General features: G+C 39.3%; 2 protein-coding genes across 2 annotated transcripts in view; both read left to right on the forward strand.

Annotated features, from left to right (window-relative positions):
* The window catches only part of LOC136864697 (malectin-B), a 182104-nt gene that overhangs the window by 136877 nt on the left and 27758 nt on the right, over positions 1–17469 (forward strand). The window lies entirely within an intron of this gene.
* LOC136864698 (piggyBac transposable element-derived protein 4-like) lies at positions 12356–14613 on the forward strand. Its single transcript, XM_068225902.1, has 2 exons — positions 12356–12851; positions 14278–14613. The coding sequence occupies exons 1-2, from the start codon at positions 12356–12358 to the stop codon at positions 14499–14501; spliced, it is 720 nt and encodes a 239-aa protein (XP_068082003.1). The 3' UTR covers positions 14502–14613.

Genomic DNA, 17469 nt, shown 5'->3' on the forward strand with positions numbered 1-17469 from the left:
CACCAGCAAATGCCGGGGCTGTACCTTAATTAAGGCTACGGCCTCTTCATTCCCACTCCTAGGCCTTTCCTATCCCATCGTCGCCATAAGACCTACCTGTGTCGGTGCGACATAAAAAGCAAATCGTTTAAAAAAATTAATTAATAGGCATACCTGGTACACTAGTGAATGATGGATTTTGTTGTCCTTCCATTAAATTTAGAAGTTCCTCCTCCCATTTCTTCAACCGTGTCTTCCTGTTTCCTGTAGTGTTACGGTCACTCTTATTTTTCACTTCGGTCTTCATGTTATGGATCCTTTTTTTCACCTGATCTGCTGTGAATTGACATCTGAGATTCTTCTCACAACTCTCACTTAACTGTTCAACAGCTTGTAATTTGGCTGTTTTCATCGAAGGAGTTTGCGATTTACTTAACAATACTGGTAACTGTTTGATCATTGAAATGAAGTGAAAATTTACGTCAATATCTACATCTGTTTCTGATATCTCCGACATCGTAGAACACTTAATGTGCACTGCAGGAAATGGAAACGAGCTTGAAACACCAGTAGCACCGATTGCAAAACTCGTATGGTTACGGCGGTCAGCACGTTTCTATACTAACGTAACCTCTTATCGGCAACCAGTATGCTTTGCGCGACTAGCAAATGCTAGTTAGAATATTCCAAGAAGTCAGCATATGCTGGAGAAACTTGCAGCACTTTCTAGTCAGCACAAGCAAAAAGTTATTCATATCAATTTAAGCAAATGCTTTTACTTGCCAGTATTTGCTGAATGCATTTGCTTTTACGTATTGCTTGTGATTGTAGAATGTTCTACATTTTTATGCATATGTCCCAATGTCTTTTTTTGGACTAGATCTATAGACGATGTCTTTGCCGTTATAGATGAGACACACACTAACAGTAAAGTATTATTAGATGAACTTAATAAGCTGGGTAGTGCCGGCCCTGTGGTGTAGGGGTAGCGTGTCTGCCTCTTACCCAGAGGCCTCGGGTTCGATTCCCGGCCAGGTCAGGAATTTTTACCTGGACATGAGGGCTGGTACGAGGTCCACTCAGCCTACGTTATTAGAATTGAGGAGCTATCTGGCGGTGAGATAGCGGCCCCGGTCTAGAAAGCCAAGAATAGCAGCCGAGAGGATTCGTCGTGCTGATCACACGACACCTCGTAATCTGAGGGTCTTCGGGCTGAGCAGCGGTCGCTTGGTAAGCCAAGGCCCTTCAAGGGCTGTAGTGCCATGGGGTTTGATTTGGTTAATAAACTGGATCCCTACATAAAATTCATGGTGGAAAAAGAATGTAATAACTGTTTGAATCATCTGGATATGACAGTAACCAGAAAAAATTATCATCTAACAAGTTTTAGGGCATTCACTATTCCACTATCATGAACAGATTTTTTTTAAAAAAATTTTATTTTTTGCTAGGGGCTTTACGTCGCACCGACACAGATAGGTCTTATGGAGACGATAGAACAGATTTAAGAAAACAGTTAAATGTCATTTGGTCAGTAGCCAAAGTAAATGGTTTCACTAATAGTTTTATCAATAGAATAATTTATAAGGTCAGACATAAACGTACTTCAGTTTAACAAGGGAAACGAAATGCAAGGAGAGATTTCACGACCTTTATTTTTAGCAGTCGTAGTATTCATCAAGTAACTAATCTTTTCAAGAAATACAATCTCAGTATAGCTTTCAAGACAAATAATAGTAATTTTTCTAATTTCCATAATTCTAGCACTGTCAACAACAGCAATAAATTTAATAATGCAGGGATATATAGGTTGAATTGTGGAAACTATCAAGCAGGCTATGTTGGTTAGACAGGCAGGAACTTTAACGTCCATTACCTAGAACATGTGAATGCAGTGAAACACAATAGATTTTCTGCCATGTGGCAACACTTGGCTGATAATAAACATCAATTTTCAGTCTTTGAACAAGATCTTCATATTATCAAGGTCTTACAAACAGGCTGCTTCTTCTTCTTCTTTTCTTCATGGGGCCTCTAAATATTAGTTCCTAATTAGCGTCGACCTCTAAGATCTTTTGCTGCCATGTTTTTCCTTCATTCTACCTGGATATACCTGCTCCCTTCACAAAGCTGCAGATTGTTCTTATTGGGTCTTCTTGGATTGTTTTTCTCTCTCTTCACCTGGTAGTCCTAGAGTAGAGAGTCTGATTCTACCCAGTGCCTCACATTCGAAAAGTATGTGTTCAGCTGATTCCTCTGCTTCATTGCATTTCCTACATATGTTGTCTCTTATTACTCCAGTTCTATGTAGGTGTTTTTTCAGATGGTAGTGTCCTGTCAACAGTCCTACTACCCATCTTATATTTTCTCTGCTGAGTTTCAACAGTTCTTTAGTATGCTTCTTTTTTGGTCCTTTGCAAGCCTGCATCCTGGAGTATTTTTCTAGTTTTACATTTGTTTCTTTTATACCCATTTTCCTATGTAGTACTGGGCTTGTCCTTAGGAAATCCTGCATACAGGTTCTGGGCTTACAAAATGTGTTTCTGCCCCTTTCCTGGCCAGTTTATCTGCCTTTTCATTTCTTTCTATACCTGCATGCCCTCGTACCCTTATTATTTTGGCAATGTTTTACTTTGAGAGCTTCAGGAGAAGTGAGTGGCAATACCAGACAATTCTAGATATTATCCGGACTGCCTCTAGTGCCTTAATGGCCGATTGGCTGTCCGTAAAAATGAAAATGTTCTTATTTCTATAGTTCATTTTCAGATTTTCTTCAAGACCTGTTGTGATAGCTATCATTTCAGCTTGAAAGACTGTAGTGTGTCTGCCCAGGCTCATCTGGATTGATCTCTCAGGTCTTCCCCCGTTGATCGCTCCTCCTGTGCCATCCACAGTCTTCGAGCCATCAGTCCACCACACTATATCTTCTTTTTCAGTATTCCATTTGTTGATATCCCAGTCTTTTTTTATTATCTGGGTCTCGAACAGTTTTTGCAAAGTTGTACTTTGGTATCATATGATCAGAAGGCAAGTGTAGAACTTCCTCTGTTATTATCTGAACAGGCTCCTTACTCAGTATCAAAGAATAATTTTTTTATTTCCTTAGATAGCCAACTCAACCCTGATTTTAAGTTAAACATACATACAGAGAAATATATTTTTTGAGTTAGTTAAGCCTTTGATTCCTAAAGATTATCGCAATAAAATGGCAAATCATGTCAGTAAACATACACACTACCCCACTCCCGTCATCACATCCTAGTACGACTCCGCCTCTTGGCCCCGCCCATTCAAATGAACTTCAAAGCAAGCCTCACACAGTGAGAAATAGTCAGCCTGTATGCAATGCACGGGCGAGAGGGAGTAAGTACAAACCTTAACACACACATTGCGTCTAGATTCTTTTCGTTTATTATTCTTTATCATCACATACTAGCTGTCCTTTCACTCTCTTTGCAGGCTTGTGCATTCTTCAAACCAGTACTTGCATAACCAATTGGATTGAAAGTGGATTGATTTCCAATTTCAAGCTAGTTCATTTGACTTCTGCAAAAAAAAATAGTGACATTTTAGGATATCTCCCTCCAACAACGTTCAGCCCTCTTTTTTTTATGCTGAATACATTAACTTCAAAAATCAGGGAACAATTAGAGATAACTGCTTTTCACATAATGCATGTTAAGATAGCCTACATTATAAATCCAGTTACTCACTGGCAATATTGTATTGTGTGTAAATAAGGTGTTGGTTTCTATGTTATTGTTTGAGTCATCAGTCCATAGACTGGTTTGATGCAGCTCTCCATGCCACCTTATCCTGTGCTAACCTCTTCATTTCTACGTAACTATTGCGTCCTACATCTGCTCTAATCTGCTTGTCATATTCATACCTTGGTCTACCCCTACCGTTCTTACCACCTACACTTCCTTCAAAAATCAACTGAACAAGTCCTGGGTGTCTTAAGATGTGTCCTATCATTCTATCTCTTCTTCTCGTCAAATTTTGCCAAATCAATCTCCTCTCACCAATTTGGTTCAGTACCTCTTCATTCGTGATTCGATCTATCCATCTCACCTTCAGCATTCTTCTGTAACACCACATTTCAAAAGCTTCTATTCTCTTTCTTTCTGAGCTAGTTATAGTCCATATTTCACTTCCATACAATGCCACGCTCCATACGAAAGTCTTCAAAAACATCTTTCTAATTCCTATATCAATGTTTGAAGTGAGCAGATTTCTTTTCTTAAGAAAGCTCTTCCTTGCTTGTGCTAGTCTACATTTTATGTCCTCCTTACTTCTGCTATCATTAGTTATTTTACTACCTAAGTAACAATATTCATCTACTTCCTTTAATACTTCATTTCCTAATCTAATATTTCCTGCATCACCTGCCTTTGTTCGACTGCACTCCGTTACTTTTGCTTTGGACTTATTTACTTTCATCTTGTACTCCTTACCCAAGACTTCGTCCATACCATTCAGCAGCTTCTCGAGATCTTCTGCAGTCTCAGATGAAATAACAATATCAACGGCAAATCTCAAGGTTTTGACTTCCTCTCCTTGGATTGTGATTCCCTTTCCGAATTCCTCTTTGATTTCCTTTACTGCCTGTTCTATGTAAACATTGAAAAGGAGAGGGGACAAACTGCAGCTTTGCCTCACTCCTTTCTGGATTGCTGCTTCTTTTTCAAAGCCCTCGATTGTTATCACTGCAGACTGATTTTTATACAGTTTGTAGATAATTCTTCGTTCTCGGCATCTGATCCCAATCATCTTCAGAATCTTAAATAGCTTGGTCCAATCGACATTATCGAATGCCTTTTCTAGATCTATGGGCGTGTCCTTCTTGATTCGATACTCTAATATCAGACGTAAAACTAGGATTGCTTCACGTGTTCCTACATTTCTTCTGAAGCCAAGTTAATCTTCTCCCAGCCTGACTGAGTGGCTCAGACGGTTAAGGCGCTGGCCTTCTAACCTCAACTTGGCAGGTTCGATCCTGGCTCAGTCCGGTGGTATTTGCAGGTGCTCAAATACGACAGCCCCGTGTCGGTAGATTTACTGGCACGTTAAAGAACTCCTGCGGGACTAAATTCCGGCACCTCGGCGTCTCCGAAGACCTTAAAGAGTAGTTAGTGGGACGTAAAGCAAATAACATTATTATTATTATTATTATTATTATTATTATAATCTTCTCCCAACTCAGCTTCAACTTGTTTTTCCATTCTTCTGTAAATAATACGTGTTAAAATTTTGCAGGCATGAGATACTAAACTAATGGTGCGGTAGTTTTCACACCTGTCAGCACCGGCTTTCTTGGGAATAGGTATAACAACATTCTGCCGAAAATCAGATGGGACTTCTCCTGTCTCATACATCTTACACACTAAATGGAATAACTTTGCCATGCTGGTTTCTCCTAAGGCAGTCAATAATTCAGAGGGAATGTCATCAATTCCAGGTGCCTTGTTCCTATTCAGGTCACTCACAGCTCTGTCAAACTCTGAACTCAAAATTGGGTCTCCCATTTCATCAGCATCAACAGCCTCTTCTTGTTCCAGAACCAAATTATCTACATCTTTAACTTGATACAACTGTTGGATATGTTCCTGCCATCTTTCTGCTTTGTCTTCTTTTTCTAGAAGTGGCTTTCCATCTCACCTCTTAATATTCATACACCTAGATTTCCTTTCTTCAAAGGTTTCCTTAATTTTCCTGTATGCAGCATCTACCTTTCCTAGGACCATACAACCTTCGACATCCTTGCATTTCTCCTTCAGCCATTCCTCCTTAGCTACCTTGCACTTTCTATCCACTTCATTCTTTAATCGCCTGTATTCTTTTCTGCCCTCTTCATTTCTAGCATTCTTGTATTTTCGTCGTTCATCAATCAGGTCTAGTATCTCCTGAGTTATCCACTGATTCTTAGTTGATCTTTTCTTCCTTCCTAACATTTCTTCAGCAGCCCTACTGACTTCATTTTTCATGACTATCCACTCTTCCTCTATTGTGTTTCCTTCAGCCTTTTCATTTAGTCCCTGTGCAACATGTTTCTTGTAACAATCCCTCACACTCTTTTCTTTCAACTTTTCTAGATCCCATCTTCTTGCATTCTTTCCTTTCTTTAATTTCTTCAACTTCATTTCATGACCAACAAGTTGTGGTCAGAGTCCACATCTGCTCCTGGGAAAGTTTTACAGTCCAACACCTGGTTTCTGAATCTCTGCCTAATCATAATGAAGTCTATTTAATACCTTCCAGTGTCTCCAGGTCTTGTCCACGTATACAGCCGTCGTTTGTGGTGTTTGAACCAAGTATTGGCAAGGACTAAATTATGATCGGTGCAGAATTCAACCAGCCGACTTCCTCTTTCATTCCATTGTCCCAATGCGAATTCTCGTACTATATTACCTTCTCTTCTTTGACCTACCACTGCATTCCACTCTCCCATCACAATTAGATTCTCTTCACCTTTTACATATAGTGTTAAATCTTCTATCTCTTCATATATTCTTTCGATTTCCTCATCATCCGCTGAACTATAGCCATATAGACCTGCACTATTGTGGTGGGCATTGGTTTGGTGTCTATCTTGACGACAATAATTCTTTCACTATGCTGGTCGTAGTAGCTTACCTGCTGCCCTATTTTCTTATTCATTATTAAACCAACTCCTGCATTTCCTCTGTTTGATTTTGTGTTGATAATTCGGTAGTCGCCTGACCAAAAGTCCTGTTCCTCCTGCCAACGTACTTCACTTATACCAACTACATCTAACTGTAGTCAATCCATCTCCCTTTTCAGATTCTCTAACCTACCACAACGATTCAAACTTCTAACATTCCACGCTCCGACTTGCAGAATGTCAGTATCCATCTCCCTGATTATCGCCCCCTCTCGTGTAGTCCCCACCCGGAGATCCGAATGGGGGACTAGTTAACCTCCAGAATATTTTACCCGGGAGGAAGCCATCATCAGTCCATCATTCATACAGATACAGCTGCATGTCCTCGGGAGTTAGTTACTGCTGTAGTTTCCCGTTGCTTTCAGCCATGTAGCAGTATCAACACAGCTAAGCCATGTTGAGTATTATTACAAGACCATATCAGTCAATTATCTGGACTGCCGCCCTTGCAACTTCCGAAAGGCTGCTACCCCCCTTTCAATGAACCATTCCTTAGTCTGGTCTCTCTACAGATATCCATCCGATATGGTTGCACCTGCGGCTCGGCTGTCTGATTCATTGGAACATGCAAGCCTCCCCACCGTGGCAAGGTCACATTTGGTTTCTACATTAAGTCATAAACATGCAACACAAATTTCCCTCAGTTAATATTATGATGGTGTAAATTTTCAGTGACAATCATGACTTTTTCAAATCTTTATTTTAAAATGTTATGCTAAAGACCTTTTTTAAGTATGGTATTTTAAAGTGTTTCACCAAAATTTGCAGGTCAAATCTTAAAGGAGCTTTTACAGTAATACATTGTTGATGTTTTTTGTTGAACTTCATAACTGATGAGGACATTACCAAAGAAGGAATGTAATTTCAACAATAATTTTATATCATAGTTTATGTGTTGTGTGTATAGTTCAAATTTATTTATTGTAGCTGAGGATGGTCCAATAGTGGACCAAAACTAGTCCTACTTTTAATGAGGTAGAATAAAAATTCAATTATATTTGTACAGTGTTGATTAGGTGGGAAATCTAATAAAATTCTGGTTACTGAAACTGGAAAATCAACATGGAAAATGAAAATAATAAATTATAATGATACAAGCAGACGTTGCTCACTGAAGGGAAACGCACTAATTGGAAACTTATCAAGGTCAATGAAAATTCACTGCAGTGGGAGCCCATGAGGTTTGCCAACACCGAACTATTATGGAAATTAAATTTCCTGGGACACTCAGTGACCCAGCATATGGTTTCCAAGGTTAAACTCCTAGGCAATCACTTCTTTTCAGCTGAGATGGAGAAGAGTAGAATTGGGGCCAGCGACTTCAACATGTCTGAAGTTATAACCAAAGTGGGTTATATTAGAAGGCTGTCTTTACCATCAAATTCTCATCACTTTTCACAAGTTGACAATGCCACCTGAGCTGTGCTTTTTTTTCTTCACAGCTTCTCTATAGTAAGTTTTTTTTTTTTTTTTTTTGCTAGGGGCTTTACGTCGCACCGACACAGATAGGTCTTATGGCGACGATGGGATAGGAAAGGCCTAGGAGTTGGAAGGAAGCGGCCGTGGCCTTAATTAAGGTACAGCCCCAGCATTTGCCTGGTGTGAAAATGGGAAACCACGGAAAACCATCTTCAGGGCTGCCGATAGTGGGATTCGAACCTACTATCTCCCGGATGCAAGCTCACAGCCGCGCGCCTCTACGCGCACGGCCAACTCGCCCGGTCTCTATAGTAAGTGTCACCCCCACTTGCCTCTTTATGTTCTTACCCCTGACATGATCAAGTATTGTAAAGCTTAATGATGAACACAGCATTTTCGTCTCCTTTCCATGAAGGGCTTGCTCAAATTTCATTGAAGCAGACTAGCATTCTGAGCCATAGGACATTACTGGTCAAACCCTGGATTTGTAAATTTTCCCTTGCAGCTGGATAGGTATTCTCTTATCATACCAGTACAGTACTCCAGACGAAATGCCACTGTAGACACAGCATTAACTCATCCACAGGTATCCAGAACTGTGTCACCACCCAAGGTGAGGTGGAAACCAAAACATTCAAAATGCCGACTTTGGTGAGATGGCCAGAATGAATAAGAGGGTATGAGAGCAATAAATCTTGATGGACACTGAATATTCATTGGGAAAGGAGGCAAAGTTTCCACAGAGTAGTGGATGTTGTTTCTAGAGGAGTTTATCCAGCAAACATAAGCTTCCAGAATGCTATGAAATCAAAGTGTTTTCGAGAGGAGTTCATGTGGCACAGTATCACATGACTTCTCCTACTTCAGAAATCCCAGATCTCTCCTTTTTCTCTGGGTTTTTCCACAAGCAGGAAACGTGAGTGGATCACTAAGTTGTACTGAGCCCCCTGACAAACTAGCATTGGTTTATATAAATTTAGACATATGCAGAAGTCACAAATACAATGAAAAATATAATTGTGTGGCAGAGTACACATATTGAACAGTAGTTCGAACTTTCTGACATTTTTCATATTCTTCAATGGCCCGAATAGTTCCTGGGTGGTAATGAGAAGAACAAGTGCAATGAATAGATCACTCAGTATTTGCAGGAGTAGAAATTCCTCATTGCATATCCGCTTAAACCAGTCTCTCCTTTAGTGTAGGATAACATCAGATTTTGAAGAGGATCGTGACTGGCATCCCTGATCTACAGAATGTGGTCAGTATCCTCAGCCCCTCAAGGGCAGGACCGGCTAGGCAGAAATCCCTTTTCGCACCTTCTGGCATGTCCAACACATCACACAGCTCTTGGTAGTGGTAATTCTTTATGGCATCAGCCGTGCATTTCACAACTTACTCAAGATCGTTGTTATCGGTCAAGATCACTGTTTAGCCTTGTTTGGTGCCAGGTATTAACTGCTTGCCTCTTTGCTGTTGCCTGGTCCCTAGTCCAGAACTAAACCCAGGAGGGTTAGGTATGCTAGCAACCAGCTGTAAAAATAGCAACACTAATTGCTGGATGTCTGTAAATAACCTGACTCTCTGAGGCTCTTTGAGGAGTCCTTTTAGGTTGGTATTGGCCCTAACAGTGGGGGAAATGCCACTAAAACAACACGTCAGATGGAGTCCCTTTTGTCACATCAACTTGACTCCTATACATATTCGGAGTCTCCAAACTCAACTGAAATTACTGTCCTTGATATTTCCGTGTGTATGTACCTGCATGCTTATATTTTATTTTTCCCAAAAAATGAAAATGGAAAAAAAAGTTACTCAAGTTGTAACAAAACGGGACAGATTAAACAGCTTTCTGTCCATATAGTCATCTTTTACTCAGACAGGGGAAATCATGGTTGTATTCCAATAACTGCCTCTAAAGTAACATTGTAAATCTACATGTACTGAAACTGGTTGACCATACAGCTGTTAAAGCACACTCTTCCTGTGCCCAAAGTTATGGGAATGAATCCTGGCAGTCAGCCAATATATATGAGTGCATGTATGTGAGGGACTCGTATCAGTAGAAGTTAAAAGAACCATGTCTGAAAAAAATTATTGTACACTGATGTCTCTCTTATGAAATGAGTAGACTGTCTTCATTTCATTCTTAGAAAAAGAGTTTTGATAACAGATTTATCTACATTCTTGTTATATAAATAGCCTTATATTGAATACTTCCCAGGAAGCTAAAGACAATATTATGCCATTAGATATTAATATTATCTACAGGAACTAAAATATCAGAAAGTAATTTGAGGCAATACAAATCAACTTTAAGAGAATTTCAGATCATCATCATCATCATCATCGTCATCAATGTCCCACACCAGTTGCCCTAGTCATATCATTAACATCATTTTTGAGATTTGATAAATAAAGCAACCAACCCAGTTAGACAATTCACCAGTTTTATTTCCATTTTGAGTATTTACTGAAAGAACAGGTTATACAATGATTACTATTTTAAAATATTCTGAGGAGAATTAGAAAACCAGGTTCATAATATCCAAATATTCAAAAGAATGACAAAACAGATTCTACTAGAGATTCTAGAAGAAAAGGAAAGAGTCTGTGGATTCAATATTACATATTCTATCACGAAATAGTTAGCTATAGTATTTAGAACAAATCGCATAGCTGTAAGCATGCATTGAGGTGATGATAGGATCAAGCCCTACTATCAGCAACCCTGAAGATGGTTTTCTGTGGTTTCTATTTTTCACACCAAGTAAATGAAAGCCATGGCTGTTACCTTCTGAAGCCTAACTCTTTCTACTAGATTCTACTAGAGATTCAGCTGATGATGATTGCTAAGCAATCGAAACATGTTCTGTGATTATTAATGTCTTTAGAAATACCCCAAGGCTAAATAAAAAAGAGAAAGTATCGATTAGGTGGAACCTTTTTTCATGTATTGATTGGATTACATTATTAATACGGGAATGAAGTGGATAGTTTGTAATGCAGTGAACATAGCGCGCAGTAGAGTGACGAGCACCGCTCGCACGGTATGCATGTGTACTCTACTGCGATCTAGCAGGTTACAATCGAAGCTGTTTGTGTTTTAAGTCATTTCTCCTTGAAGCAAAAGGTTTGAGCTTTTGAACGATATTGATCCCTATTTTGATAGTGTTTTGTCACTGGAATTCGAGAGATATTTCAAGGAATGTTTATCTCTGCAACCAAGGGCAAGCACTGTTTTTGTCTGCTATCTGACGACTACTTTTTTCCTTATCACACACTGACTTGCATTCCATTGGTCGTGAGTGGAGATGGCTTCTACAAGCAAGTGTGGGTTATTGAGTGTGGAAATAGAAAATGTTTGAGAACATTTGAGTGGTTCTTACGAAAGTTTGTTAGATTCAGATGGTGATTTGAGTGATATGGATGACATCACAGTATGCAAAGTCTTTGGTTCAGAATCAGATACGAGGGACAGTGCACAGAATGGCAATGTGCAAGTCACGGCTAATACATTTTGATGGGAAAACATGTCTAATTACGTGGGTCAAATAGAACAGTTTATAGGAAACCCAGGACCTCAGAATGAAGCAGTTGGGGAATGTGATGGTGTAAAGGTTTTTAAAGATGTTCATTACGGACGAGTTAGTGGAAATAATAGTTTGTGAAACAAATTTGTATGCTGAGCAAAGGGGCTCATTACCCCTTTGTTCCAGAATGCGGGATTGGAAACTAGTCACGAAGGTCGAGATGTACGTTGTGATTGCTCATGCTAATGGGTATAATACAAAAGCCTACGATACGAAGCTATTTTTCTAAAAACTCTATTCTGTCTATGCCAGTTTTTGGGTCTGTTATTTCAGTGGATAGATTTGAGTCAATTAGTAATTTTATGCATTTCAGCAACAGTGAGGCAGTTGATTCATATCAGGTAAAATCCTAACTTTTCAGAATTTATCCGATTATGTCCTACCTAAAAAATAAGTTCCAGACTTTGTACTTACCAGAACAGACATCGCAGTTGATGAGTCATTAATCCTATAGCAGGGTAGGTTGTCTTTTAGGCAATATATACCTCTAAAATCTGCAAAATTTGGCATAAAATTATTTGAGTCAAATTCAGGCTCTCTTTGGTCATTTATAATATACACAGGCAAAGATACCCTACTGGTATTTCAAACAATACACACATCAACAGACACAACAAAAACTTATGCTATTGTTTTATCGCTTGTGGAGCCACTTCTCAACAAAGGATACACATTGTGGATGGATAATTTTTATAATTCACCTACTTTGGCTCAAAAGTTAAAATCATTAAAAAATGACTGTGTGGGAACTTTGTGCCTCAACAGAAAGTACGTTCCAAAAGATGTGATCAACACAAAACTAAAGAAGGGGGAAATTATAGCTCGCCATTCCGACCAGATTTCCGTCCTAAAGTGGTGTGATAAGAAAGATGTCACACTGATTTCTACATTCCATGGAGCAGAAACTGTCACAAAGAAAATAAAGCATGGTCAGGAAAAAGAAAAGCCTGTTTCTGTTGCCAACTACAATGATCACATGGGTGGAGTCGATCTGAAAGATCAGCTACTTCATGGCTGTCTTTTAGAGAGGAAAAAGTTGACGAAGTGGTACATCAAGTTATTCAGAAGGTTAATAAAAGTTGCAATTCTAAATGCAATGATCATTTGCCGGAGAAATTCACCCGAAACTAGAATAGATCATTTGAAATTTAGGATGGATGTTGTTACGATTTTATGTTATGGTTTTATGTTTTTAGCATAGATCAGTTCTAAAACACGATTTCTCAAAGATAGGAGAGGAGAGTCTCCCTCAATCATATGACAGAGCACAAAGTTTACGTGTCAGGCCAAGCAGAGTAAACTGAAAGCGTGCACGAGGCAGTGCGCAGTTAGTCGCGCAGAACACAAAGCAAGGCCCTTCCCGAGAGGTATTCCGTAGTAGGAACATAGGAATGAAAGAGGGACACAAACAAAATAAATAACTCAAAGGTATCAGGTTTAAAGAATCATGACATATATTGTAACACATCTAAGAAGGCTCATAAACATGATACATAACAATTATATTTTACAAATCTTTGGTATTGGTCGGGTACTGGACACCATGGGCGTCTTAGATGAATGAGTTACGATAATAAGACATATGAGCTAGTGCTTTGAGAGAATTACAGACAGATAACTTGAGTTGAATAGTTACAATAGTACCAACATCGTAACAGGGTGGCACCTCGAATATACTTCAAAAAGAAACACTACTAGTAGAATGATATATACAATAAAGATTGGGATAGCAATGCGTAGAAACCACCACATTAGTACTTGACAATATTTATCCCCCGGTAACGAATTTCATCACAGTAGAAGAACAAGTTGGCAACAATTTTGAGACCTTTAAATAATAAGAACACCTATGAAAATTCGCAGACCATTACAAATCTTTTCTAGTGTATTTTAAATTTCTCATAGAAGAAGAAGAATACGAAGTAACGAGGGCATATATCGGTAGGAGGAGAGGTAGGGAAAATGGATGAAGAGAAGAAAGAAAACAAACCACAGGTAAGGACATTAAGAGTACAGGCAAGGATCAGGCTGCAAAACCCCGCTGAAGGTTAAGTTCATTACAACACACGATGTAAAGTTTTAGCTCGCTTATTGGTCCGCCAAGGATAACTCCCCAATCACAGTTATTAATGTTCACAGAAATGAAAGATGAGCTCCATAATGCAAGTGGTGTCCAAAAGGGGCCGAAATTATTAGAAGCTCAATATACGTAACAAAGTCTTGTGGAGCTACAAGAATACCAACATGAACAGGTAAAATAAAACATGAGTCTGCTCACCCGGCGAGATGTAGACAGTTTCCACAGGTTGAATAAGTCAGCACGAACCAGCCGTGGACAATGTAAAACTCCCACTGCTCACATTAGCGTAATACACACACCTGATCAAAGATTGAGGCGAAACGGCAAGTTTATATAGGCCGGGAGCCAGCCGGGGAACATACAGGAACAATGATGACGTCAGGGGGTGGCGAGGAGAGGAAGGCAAGCACACACACAGTCATGAGACAGCGAAGACAACAGACGGATGGTAAATGCAGCAGTCCAGTGTCACTACCCGGAAGCGATGAATATGCACAAGGTAAGAAAACATATTTCGGGAGCATGTTACAATGTTGTCCAGGCACTGCTTGTGGAACATTCAGGTACATTTGAAAGAAAAGTGCCTGGACGTCATTCTTCAGACAAAAATGTGCCCCGTCTCACTGAAAGGCATTTCCCTGAGAGAATCCCACCAACTGAGGGAACGAGTAGGCCAACCAAACGATGTGCCGTGTGCTACAAACAGAAAATTTGGAGAGAACCAAAGTTGTGTTGTTTTGAATAAAGCCTTGCACGAATCTGAGAAAGTTTAAACACCGCGCTCAGAACACCTCCGGCAGCACAGAGACAACTGGGCATTTAAATCCACCACACTGGGTGGTTTATGGTACAAATGAAGAAAGAAAGTCTTCATATTTCAGAATTATAAATACTCACCTCAATAAAATTGATCAAAATTCTTTTGATGCTTGTAATAAGAATAAGACTACGTGGACAAATATTATGCCACTGGTACCTTCTCAAGAAGAATAGTCCAGAGAGGAGGTACACTCACGATATCGAAGGTTTGGTTTCTCTGCCCACAACAAGACATCACCCAAAGAAAGTGGAACATAAATAACATACTATCTACAAGGAAGAGTATAAACATCAAGGAGGTTCGTCTTGAACATGTCAACCCACTTGGCTCCAATATTGCTGAGAACTATGCTTTCAAGCACCACCACTTTGTATGATGAGAAGCGATATGCCTCTGGGGCGCTTTGAATTTTTGGTAAAGCCATTATGTTTTGATGACAAACCACAGGCTGCTAGAAAGGAAATTGACCCTCTTGCTCCAGTTAGTGATTTATGGATAAAATTTATCAAGAATTGTAAGGCATATTACACACCAGGAGCCTATTACACTATTGATGAACAACTCTTGACATTCTGAGGAAAGTGTTCGTCTGGGATGTATATTCCTAACAGACTTGCTAAATATGGACTGAAGATTGTTATGATGTGCAGTACGTCAATGCTATACCGTGTACTAGAGGAAAAATGGGTAATGGAGGTAAGCCTCAAGCAACTTTCATGTAGAGAAATTTTCTGAAACCATTCATAGCAGTAATCAGAATATCACAGTTGACAACAGCTTTTCGACAGTTCCCTTGTTCAACGACATGCTGACAATGATGCGGACATTGAGGAAATATTAGCCACAGATTCCACAGGAGATTCTTCAGACCAAGCAGTGTAAACCAGGATCAACTATGTTTGTTTTCCCCAAGGAACTTGCATTACTTTCTTATGTGCCAAAAAGAAATCGGAATGTTCTGCTTTCAAATATGCACCATGGTCAGTGCATGATGAAAGACTCAAGCCTTGCAGAAGGTATCCACTACTATAATAATTGCACTAAAGGGGGAGTTGATGTTCTTGATCAAATGACCGCCACATATGAAATGAAGTGGCATATGGCTTTTAGTGCTGGGAGTGTTCAAGGTCAAGTTTGGCTTAAAAAGTTATTAATAACTAAAATATTGTTAAATTCTCTTCTTCCAATATGAAGATAAAAACATCCTTAAGTGTCTTTTTTAGCTTGTATTCAGAAGCGTATTTAAAAAACACTGATTAACTTTTCACCCACTAACTACTTAAGATGTTATTGAAGTATAATTAAAACATATTCTTAACTAAAATATTAACTAACATATATGTCATCTTCTAGTCGAGGAGTTAAAATCTTATTTTTAAGTCCCATTCATATTGTGCTTGAAGGCTAGTGGATAAAGCTCTTTAAGGGTTGGTTCTACCACCTACGGGTAAAGTAGCGCGTAACTTGCCCTCCGCGTAAAAGGATATTTCCGTTTGACCCCTCCCAGGTAGCAGTATCGGCAGCATAAATTGTAGTTATCCGGCACGTAATTTTGGCCACTTCGAGGGCCCGATAAGACTTCACCTGCTGGGCAAGTTTTGAGAGCTGAACATTATTAGTTCTATTTCTGGTGACATACAGCTTAAATTAGCTTAGTATATTGATAAAAGCATGATACCATAACAGTGATCGATATTGTATTGAAGGATTTTGAACATTAATGCTTCCCTTGAGTTGCAACGGTCACACCAGCCTCTCGCGTTGACAGTGTCGGGGACACATTTTATACGTCAGGCTTTTGCAAAGAAACTCTACAAGGATATAAAATCAAAATGTATCCCAGGTAGCAGTATCGGCAGCATAAATTGTAGTTATCCGGCACGTAATTTTGGCCACTTCGAGGGCCCGATAAGACTTCACCTGCTGGGCAAGTTTTGAGAGCTGAACATTATTAGTTCTACCTAGAATGAGCTTTCATTTTCTAATTTTAATTTTTCAGTTTTCAGACACTGGCTATAAGTCAGTACATGTATCCCAATTACCCCAAGTGTTTTTGTAGCGTAATGGCTAACACGCTCGCTTCATAATATGAGGTATGCAGGTTCGAGTCTTCATTATGCCGAATATTTTTTATTTTCATTATTAGTGTTGTATTCGTCTGTATGCCTCTTTTCATAAATTATTTTGTTAATAATGTATTTCATTGAAATGTTTAATCACAACATTATGTCTACTAAGAAAATGCTTTATTTGTGTGCTACTTATAGAAAGTCATATTATGATCAATTCCAATCATCATTATAGTAGTAAAGCATATAGGACTGTCGCTCAGGTAGCATATTCCCTACCGAGCTCGATAGCTGCAGTCGTTTAAGTGCGGCCAGTATCCAGTATTCGGGAGATAGTAGGTTCGAACCCCACTGTCGGCAGCCCTGAAAATGGTTTTCCGTGGTTTCCCATTTTCACACCAGGCAAATGCTGGGGCTGTACCTTAATTAAGGCCACGGCCGCTTCCTTCCCACTCCTAGCCCTTCCTTGTCCCATCGTCGCTATAAGACCTATCTGTGTCGGTGCGACGTAAAGCACCTATCAACAACAAGCATATTCCCTATCAGTTGTTTAATTGGCCTTCTTGTAAATGATTGCAAAGAAATTGGAAACTATTCCATTCCCGAATTCCTCTTCCTATGAATGGATATTTACCCTGATTAGTTCTTTACATTTACAGTATCTTCCAAATATATCTTCATAAAGTTAAACATTAGAATGAAATGCATTATCAATAAATGGAAGCATGTGGAACTAAACGAGGTCACAGAGCTACTTGCAAATAGAGAATCGTGGAGATACTTCACAGAATTCACAGAAGCCTGCAGATAGAATGCTCAAAGGC

Source organism: Anabrus simplex, chromosome 2 (assembly GCF_040414725.1).
Source record: "Anabrus simplex isolate iqAnaSimp1 chromosome 2, ASM4041472v1, whole genome shotgun sequence".
In the NCBI taxonomy this organism is placed as follows: domain Eukaryota; kingdom Metazoa; phylum Arthropoda; class Insecta; order Orthoptera; family Tettigoniidae; genus Anabrus; species Anabrus simplex.